This window comes from Portunus trituberculatus, chromosome 38 (assembly GCF_017591435.1).
Source record: "Portunus trituberculatus isolate SZX2019 chromosome 38, ASM1759143v1, whole genome shotgun sequence".
In the NCBI taxonomy this organism is placed as follows: Eukaryota; Metazoa; Arthropoda; class Malacostraca; order Decapoda; family Portunidae; genus Portunus; species Portunus trituberculatus.
This window is the reverse complement of record NC_059292.1, coordinates 3486455-3496454: the sequence shown is the minus strand read 5'-3', so window position 1 is coordinate 3496454 and position 10000 is coordinate 3486455. Positions and strand designations below refer to the sequence as shown.

Sequence of the window (10000 nt, the reverse complement as noted above, 5' to 3'; positions counted from 1 at the left end):
AGCCTCGTATGAGCAAGTGTGGCAGTGTTGGCTCTTGGCTTGAGGTTCACCTGTGGCGTCCCTCTAAGGTTAGGCTCGAATGCAAGTTGAATTTCTCTTTTAGCTTGGTGGTGTGACGAACCCAAAGACTTCACGATGGATTCAACAGACAATGGGTGAAGAGTAAATGATAACAGTGATATACAAAACAAATAAAAACAAGTGAAATATCAATAATAATAATAATAATAATAATAATAATAATAATAATAATAATAATAATAATAATAATAATAATGATAATAATAATAATAATAATCACAATAATAATAATAATAATAATAATAATAATAATAATAATAAAAACAATAATAATAATAATAATAATAATAATAATAATAATAATAATAATAATAATAATAACAATAATAATAATAATAACAATAATTCTCTCAATAACACTAGTAATAACAATAAGAATTCCACACGCTACTATGTCTTTGGCCCTTTGCATGAAGCCACCAGTTCTACACTGCAGACGGCGTCCCGGGGCAAGACAGGAGGACAAAGTACCAATGAGAAAATCCCAAGACACGTCAACAAGACACTGACAAATGAAGGGTGGCAAGTAAATAATGGCAAAGATATACAACAAAATAATAATGATCATGATAATAATAATAACAATAATAATAATAATAATAATAATGATAATAATAATAATAATAATAATAATAATAATAATAATAATAATAATAATAATAATAATAATAATAATAATAATAATAACACAAGAAAATCATTAGAAAATATTTCAATAAGAAGGGTAACAATATAGAACAAAAATGCGCTGCCATGTCCTTTCCCCGAGCAGAAGTCATCTCCAACACGGCAGACGGCATCATGGCGAGAAATCAGAGAAAATGAGATATTCCCACGGACTGAGTACAAGACACTGATGGGAATAAGTAGAGCGTGAGTCGAGGAGCTGGAAGACCTGACACGGCCTTCCTCACGCCCTTACACCCTCTAGTGGTGACGTTTGGAGCTGTGGTGGCGCCGCTGTGTGTGTCGCCCCAACCTCCGTCGCCCGCCCCGCCTCCTGTCGTAGTCGTTGAGGCGAGCACGCACCGCCAGCACGAAGGTCTCGATGTCTGACTCGTTGTAGCCGCGCCTGATCCTGAAGAAACCGTTCTCGCCCCACTCCGTCCCCCACGAGTTGGCCGCCAGCTGCACAGGAGAAGCAGGATGACTGATTCATAGTGTTGTTAACCATTTGGCTGCTCTGACATTTCCTCGGCCTTTAATCAAGTGTCTGGCGTAACTTTAAGCCTTTACAAGTTACCATTCGTACGAAAAAGAATCTGGTATTATGGAAATAACTTTAACCTACAAATTTTAAGGCAATGAATATTTTTCTGAGCACATATTTTTAAAACAACACGTGATGAGACACATAACATAACATAATAAAATCAGATAAAAAAAAAAAAAGACAGACAAGATTCGCTCCTGAAACAAAGAGGTGAATGAATGGATAGACCAAGTAATAAAGTTGTTATTGCCGAGTCATACGAAACTTGGTAAGATTATTAGACAAATTTGTTGATGAGGATGACTGGAAACAGGTAGGTGTGCTTCATACAAAGACTGCACTGCGTTGCCTCACAGCTTCTTGGAGTTTCTTATGTTCATATAATACAATACTCACCCAGTACTTGGTGGGCTGACCGTAGCCAGTGTCCTCCTCTCCCCAGCCCAGGATCCTGACAGAGTGGCTGACGGGCTCCTCCCGCGTGAGGCCTGACGTGGCGTACACGCCCCGCTGGTACATGAACAGGTCTTTGTGCACCTTCATCATGGCTGCAAAAGATAAAAAGAAAATTATGCACATATAAATTTGTGCTCTTACAAGAATAATTATCACACATTTTCATAATCTATATTCACGTTTCCATTTTGACAAGTTTTGTTGTTCTTTCTCTACACAGGATCTATTTTCACCCGTATTCTCTCCAAAACAAGAGTCAACCAGTACTCTAAATCGTTCACCCCTTTTCGCGTAAACTCTGAAACTACATGCACGTTTCTGGATTTCCTCCTATCTATGAATTCGACTCTTTCAAGGAAGAGTTTTCAAGACACTTGCCCATTACTTTCGGAGAATCCATTTACTTGCTAGGGCAAAGGTTCTAAACCTTTTCCTCATAAGAACCTAATGAGTTATAAGACCATCTAGCCAAACCGCCAGTAATCTGACATCGTACATAATGTTAATTTAGTGACTGACACAAACCCAATATGCAATGGTACTGCAAGGGATATCATTACATAAGCCATCTAAGTACCCTTGGAAATCTTCTTGTGAACCCCTTGGGGGATTCGCGAACCCCAGGTTGAGAACTCCTGCTGTAGGGGCTAGTGCCTCAGTTATTTTTTTCCTTTTCGTTGCCCTTATCCAATGCCTTTTATACATAAAAAAAAAAAAAAAAAAAAAAAAATGGAAACTCAGTTTCCAAGTTCCATCTTTTTCAATGAAGAAATAGATTTTCAGACACATCCTCCAGCTTTGGATAATTTGACTCAAAGAACTGTCAAATAAGAGAACCCTTTTTTTCTTTCTTTTTGTTTTCCTTTGCCAGTACCTCGCTTACATAGCCAAACAGCTATTTGCCAGTGAACAGCACACCCCGCCGCGCCTCACCTTGCACAGGGCCGCCTGTCATGATCTCCCACTGGATGTCTTCTTCCTTCCCCGAGATACGGTAAGCAGGCTCCATCCTGTAGAGCTCGCGGCGCTTGTACACAGACTGTGGAAGGAGAGTGAGTCAACATAACCCATCTGAAATGCTTTATTCAATGTATCAATAAGGGGAGGAGGCGTTACAAAGCCCAGTCTACTGCCACCGTAAGTATCGTTAGTGTTCAGTTCAGTCTTAACCTTTCAGCAACATGAGGCGTTTTTGTTTGAGTTTTTGGATGTGATTAGACGATTCTATATATATTAAGACGACTTACTTACATTAAGAAGTTTTGGGTGCGATTACACGATTTTATTTACATTAAAAAGTGTCTATGGGGGTCAGAAGATCAATGGTCAGAGTCGTCACAATTTTAATCCCCACGTAAATTTCTGAATCATTATAAAATCACCAGTTAGTAAGCGCAATGAATGAATGAAAGTGTGTCATGGTACTCAAGGGGTTAAGGGACTGACGCTTTCAAAGTACTTCTCTTTTTGTTTCCCCGGCTACAGCTCCTCTTACACTTAAAGAAAACACCTGTCATAACACATTTAGGTGACGGTCATCCAGTTCCCCTGTTGTGTTACGTGATAATGTTTGTATATCACGCCAGTGCTTTACATCTGATCTCCACTGTTCTCCTTCACACAACCACTACCCCACAACCTCCACACCTCCAAGCACTACATTAACCCCTACAGTACCATACCGAGTTTCCATATTCATTCTGCTTCCGATTTGGTGATCTTATACAGCTTCAGAAACTTATGTGGGGATTAAAGTAGTGAAGACTCTGACCATTAATCTTCTGACTTCCCTAGATCCTTTCTAGTGTCGATAAAATCGTCTTATCACACTCAAAACTCATAGTAAAAATACGTCCCAGCACTAAAGAGGTTAACTAATTTTACATCCATATCATCTCTCTAACTTGTCCACTCCCTCCCTGCTCCTCATACCACTCAAGGCAGCTGAGCCACTCCTGCACCTCCTCTCGTCTCACCTCGTCGTTGGCGCAGCGTAGGTTCATCAGGTTGGCTCCTCGTGGTATGCGGCACTTTGGCACCTTCCCCGACGTGCCGCTCTCGTAGAGGAAGCATCCTTCATTCACCACACTGTGCCGAGACGTCACAGGGTAGGAAAACACGGGGAGGGAAAGAAAAAATGGGTATGAATGGAAGGTTATCACTAAAGCGAATATGGCACAGATGATACCAGCATATTAATGACTCCAACAACTAAGTTACAAAGCGTTTAGTGATCAAGAGGGAATCAATAGTTTGGTCGTGAGGGGGTGAGAGAAACTGTCACAATACTCCCAAAGTATTTTGTGTTTCTCATAAATTTTGAGTTCTCTGATCTGCTAACTGTCTGTGCACAAACCTGACACCTGAAACATTCTTATCAGATGTCAGTGAGTAGGTCAAGATCTCTGACACAGTGGGGGTGAATGCAACATCTTACTCAACTTCTTTAAGACAAATAAATCTTGAACTAAAAATGACTGTCTCGCTGCAGTCAAACAAACTATCATTAGCCTTGTGGACGATGGTGTTTGAGAGACTCCCGGGATACAAAGGAGACAACGGCAACACACGTGACGGAAGGGAGGCCAAGACAGCAGCGGGAACAAGATAGTCTTTCCATACAGGAGACGCTGGGCAGGAGGCACCAGACACGCAACACAGGACAGAGATTAAATGACAGACGACAAGATAAGTACGCAACCAATGACAGAGGCGGTAAAAACTCCAACTGTAGCAATCAAAACAGTATTACAGCTGCCGTTACCACCATCACCACCACCACTACCACACTCCCCAATATTACTTGACCACCAGCATCATATCACCACATATTACTCCACAATCACCACCACCATCACCACCACCATTACTAACCCGATCCTGCGGAGGTACTGCCACGCCCGGTCCACATGTCCTCCCTTGCAGCCGCTCTGTCCCCGCCGGTCACAGCTGAGAAGGTGTTGAGGGGCCAGGGTCACGCTCTCGTTGCCTTGGGACTCCACCGACAGCCTGAAGAAACAGCAGCCTTGCAATACGAAATGAATACATAACACAACACATAACACATACTTCCCTCCGTATATTCACTGTAATTTCTTGCCGCACACCTCCTACTCCTCCTCCTCCACCTAATATTCCCCACCTCCTCTTCCTTTCTCTTCTATACTATCCTGTCTCTTCAATTAATAGTACGCGTAGAACAGTTAGCCAAATAAAAGGCCTTAAAGCCTATTGGTGTTAGGACTCGTTTGTATTCCTCTTCTTCCTTTTCTTTTTCTTTTTTTTTCTTCTTCTTCTTCTTCCTCTTAGTCCTCCTCCTCCTCCTTCTCCTCCTCTTTTTCTTCTTCTTATTTTCTTCTTCTTCTTCTTCTTCTTCTTCTTCTTCTTCTTCTTCTTCTTCTTCTTCTCCTCCTCCTCCTGGCTTTAACTCACCTGTCTTGCGCGACTCCCAGGGTAGAGAAAGCCCAGGAGGCGCCGCACCAACCCTGGTCTCGCACCTTGCTGATCTTTCCTCGCCATTCCCGCTTGAACCGCGCGTCGAACTGCCTCGGGATGCGGCGTAGGTCCGGTCGCAGCAGGATCGGGTACATCTTCATCGACTGTGAGGGAAGTGACGGGGAATGAGTAATGTGTGGAGAGTGATCGTGAGACAAATATAAAACAAAGATAATTCAGATATTATGAAAAAAATTATCCTTGTTTCACCTGCATATGTCAAAAGAAAACACTCCACCGAAAGAAAGAGAAAGACACATAAAGAAAGAAAGCTCAGAGGGAAAGGAAAGCGAAGAGCAAGACAACACTACACAACACACAGACACGTATTTACAAACGCCTTACTCTCTCACCGAGATAGATTTCCAAGGCCACAGGGACGACTAGACGGGTTTTCAAGACAGTTCCTCCTTATAGAAATCTAAAATCCTTACCAGTCCGTCACCGGAACCATAAAAATACCCTTAACCCCTTCAGTACCATGACGCGTCTTCATATTTATTCAGGTTACTATTAAGTGATTTTATACAGCTCCAGAATCTCATGTGGGGGATTAAAATAGTGAAGTATCTGGACCATCAACCTTCTGAACTCCTAGTGTAAATAAAATCGTCTAATCACACCCAAAACTCATGGTAAAAATGCGTCCCAATATTGAAGGCGTTAAAAACATGGAAAATTTTTTTTTTTTATATCATGTAGGCTTTTCACGGAAATTTATGGGCTAATGGGATACTTTTTGTGGTACCTCCTATCTCTAAGCCCACGCACTAGGAAACCCTTGCCCCGAGTGAGGAAGCCCAACCTGCACTCGGACCGTGGACAGGATTGGAACCCGTGCGCTTGGAGACCCCAAAGCACGCATGGTTCCACTGTACCACGGCGGCCTTTGGGAAGTAGTGCTGTGAGAGAGCAAAGCGTTTAAAGAATACAAGCCAGCATCTTACCAGTGCCTCGGGGTTCAGTGTTCCAGTCCTTAGCACCATGCCTTCCTTCGCCTTCCTCCCCCAGAATTCACTGTAATTAGTGGCAGTCCAACCGTAGCGTCGTGGGTTGGAGTTCACTTGACTGACCACCTCCTCGTCCACCAGGCAGGCGTCGTCTTCGCAGTCCAGCCTCCCATTTTGACACATGCTGTAGTAAAGGAAGGCGAGATTAGCAGAAGAGGCGTGAAGGAGTAAAGGAAAAGGAGAGAGAGAGAGAGAGAGAGAGAGAGAGAGAGAGAGAGAGAGAGAGAGAGAGAGAGAGAGAGAGAGAGAGAGAGAGAGAGAGAGAGAGAGAGAGAGAGAGAGAGAGAGAGAGAGAGAGAGAGAGAGAGAGAGAGAGAGAGAGAGAGAGAGAGAGAGAGAGAGTAGAAGGAATGACAGAATGATAAGCAGAAAGACAAGCAAATTGACAAACATGCAACCATTATTCTCTCTCTCTCTCTCTCTCTCTCTCTCCCCGACAGTCTGGTATATACACGACTGACTGGCTACCTACCTGACTGACTGACTGACTGACTGACTGATAGCTTCCCTGGTTCCATTGCCTCCCACCCAACACAGATACACACACTCCTTTCCCTCACCCAACCTTGTCCTCGTCACGTTACATACTTCCTCATAACTTCAACGTGTACATTGGTGGCGCCAGGACTATAACGCTTACACGCACACACACACACACACACACACACACACATAAGAATTTACATTCTCCTCTCATCTTACCAAACGCATCATTTCTCTTTTTCCTTCCTTACACCTTCACTTCACTTTTTAACCTCTCCACCTCTCCCTTCACCTGCTCAGTCGCCCCCCAGCCTCCTTCTATATAGCAGGTGGGCCGTGACGGATCACTCCCCAGCATGCGTCGCGTCATCCCGGCCCGCCAGGCAATTAGTAATGCTGTCAAGGTGGGCACAGAGAAGGGAATCTCGTGCCCGTGCCAAATCATGCTAACGTGTGTGTGTGTGTGTGTGTGTGTGTGTGTGTGTGTGTGTGTGTGTGTGTGTGTGTGTGTGTGTGTGTGTGTGTGTGTTCGCTTGTCTATTTTGATGTTTTAGGATTTATGTGCCTCTACACACACACACACACACACACACACACACACACACACACACACACACACACACACACATATACACATATCCACACCAGCAACAACAAACGAACAACCTTAAAAGGAAAATCATATATATAAAAAACACTTCACCAGACATGCCAACAACCCTTAAGTGATAAGAAATAGACAAAACAGATCAAACTTGTAAAAGAAAACGAGGACCAATAGGGAAGGAAGCAAAGGCAAAACAGGAAAGTGAAAAGAAAACGAGAGAACGGAGTGAGATTTAGGGGAAACCAAAGCAAAAAGAACGGTGCATCATCAGTCTTCATTAATCCACGCTACTTTACTATATGACCTTAAGAAGTGGCTGGATGAGGAGCAAGGGAAGATTAACTAACTGGCCTTTTGCATCTGACTTCTCTTACATTCTTACATAAAGGAGACGAGGACGTGGAAGACAAATAGCTCATGCAGGAGGAAGATGATTAAATGCTCTCGAACAGGACTGATGGGTAGAGGGAGAAGGTGAAGCATGGTGTAACTAAGTGTTGTTTTTTTGGGTGTTTTTTGGCGTTTTGTGGTAAAAGTCTCATCCCAAAAAAATCTGGAACTCCCTGCCTGTTTCTGTATTTCCGTCTCCTACGACTTAACTTCTTTTATTTTTTTTTTTTGGTTAATGTTTTACTATTCTTTAAGGGACCTAGCATTTCAAGCGGGCCTTTTTTTTTTCCTTAATATTTTGTTACTCTTGGCTGGTTTCCCTCCTGCATAAAAAAAATAAAATAAATAATGCTGGAAATGACACAATATTGTACAGTCCATCATTTCACTACACTGCTCACCACAAAAACATGACAAACATCACCGCACATTTCAAACGCTGCCTCCGACTGAAAAGTTACCAAATCAAACACACCAAGGGTCATATTTTCAAAGCATGGTGTAATCAAGGCCAGGGCTCTCATACGTCTTAGCATCCCGTCTCTTCAAATTCCAAGAGCCATTTTCATTGTTTCTATGATACAAGAAGTGATGTGGCATAAGGAAATAGAGTGAAATAAGAAAAAAAAATATAAAAAATCTTAATGACGTGTCGCTTCCTGTCTTGAAAGCATTGGAGTGTAGTACTGGAGGCGATTAATCTTATAAGATGGTGGGTTTCAATTATGTTTTCGTGATTTTAGTCAGTTTGTACATAATTTATCAGTCAGTACCAGGACACGTTTTCATATTTATTCCGCTTACTATTTGGTGATTTTATACAGCTTCAAAAAACGTGAGCGGGGATTAAAAATAGTGAAGACTGTAGCCATTAAACTTCTGACCTCCTTAGAGCTTTCCTAATGTAAATGAAATCGTCTAATCACATCCAGAACTCAAGGTAAAAATGTGTCCCAGTACTGAAGGGGTTAAAGTGAATGAAACATCGTGTGTGTGTGTGTGTGTGTGTGTGTGTGTGTGTGTGTGTGTGTGTGTGTGTGTGTGTGTGTGTGTTTCGGAGCTCCATGTTGCAACCTGCTCGTTTCTATTCGTGCTCTCTCTCCTAACGTGTTAATAAGAAGACATTCAATTTGTGTGTGCACGGTGTGGGTGAGGGTGAAATATTGCAGGTGTCACCAAGCTCAGTTACCTTTATTGATATCCCTGCAACTCAGTCCGCTCAGGAGAAAACTGGGAACTTTTATTTATTGTCACTAAACTACGGGGCAAAGGCGAGATATTTTATGTGCTGTATGAGATGGAGGAAGAGAGGGAGGAGGACGGGGAAAAAGATGAAGGAGAAAGAGGAGGACGAGGAAGACGAGGGAGACGAGGCGAGGAGGAGGAGGAGGAGGAGGAGGAGGAGGAGGAGGAGTACAGCCATACTATTATTCAAACCATAGACATTTACACACACATTTACACACACACACACACACACACACACACACACACACACACACAAGACCCAGCTGCCTGACAAACAAGCACCAAACGTTGAACTCTTTCTTGCCCAACACACTGTATCAAAAGAGGATGCATGACGCTAAGTGATAATGAGGATGACAAGCAGAAGTAAAAATAAAACCGTGACAAACAGACGAAACAACAACAAAATGCCAAATGAGCAACATAATTATCATCATTCATAATAGGACATTTAAAATACACTTTCTCTCTCTCTCTCTCTCTCTCTCTCTGGTAGACAAATGTCACAGTTTCCTCGAATAGATCGAATAGATAGAAAAAGACAAGAGAAGAGAGAGAGAGAGAGAGAGAGAGAGAGAGAGAGAGAGAGAGAGAGAGAGAGAGAGAGAGAGAGAGAGAGAGAGAGAGAGAGAGAGAGGAGAGACCTTCCCAGTCCCAACACACACACACACACACACACACACACACACACACACACACACACACACACACACACACACACACAATAAACCTATCCACCCATCCACCTACCGATTATCACACACACACACAAATCACACCACAAAAACCCTCAACACCCACCACACACTTGATAATGAAACTCAACACAGTCTAATACCTGCCTGGGACGCTTATTCCCAGGCAGGTATGCGCTGTCTGAACCCAGCGAGGATAATAGAACAACAGCGCTGAGGGGATGGGCGTGACTCAGAGGTGCGTGCGGAGCCAAAACCGGGAGGAGGAGGAGGAGGAGGAGGAGAGGGAGAAGGAGGAAGACAAACACAACCCACTCGCCAG

General features: G+C 43.0%; 1 protein-coding gene across 1 annotated transcript in view; it reads right to left on the bottom strand.

Moving 5' to 3' along the window:
* The window catches only part of LOC123514745 (uncharacterized peptidase C1-like protein F26E4.3), a 58203-nt gene that overhangs the window by 1236 nt on the left and 46967 nt on the right, over positions 1-10000 (bottom strand). Inside the window, exons 5-11 of the mRNA XM_045272845.1 lie at positions 6193-6379; positions 5183-5349; positions 4625-4759; positions 3727-3838; positions 2684-2789; positions 1691-1842; positions 1-1209 (exon numbers count right to left, since the gene is read on the bottom strand). The exon at positions 1-1209 is cut by the window's left edge and continues 1236 nt beyond it. Of these exons, the coding sequence (XP_045128780.1) occupies positions 1009-1209; positions 1691-1842; positions 2684-2789; positions 3727-3838; positions 4625-4759; positions 5183-5349; positions 6193-6379 (1060 nt within the window). The 3' untranslated portion in view covers positions 1-1008. The remainder of the gene's footprint in view (positions 1210-1690; positions 1843-2683; positions 2790-3726; positions 3839-4624; positions 4760-5182; positions 5350-6192; positions 6380-10000) is intronic.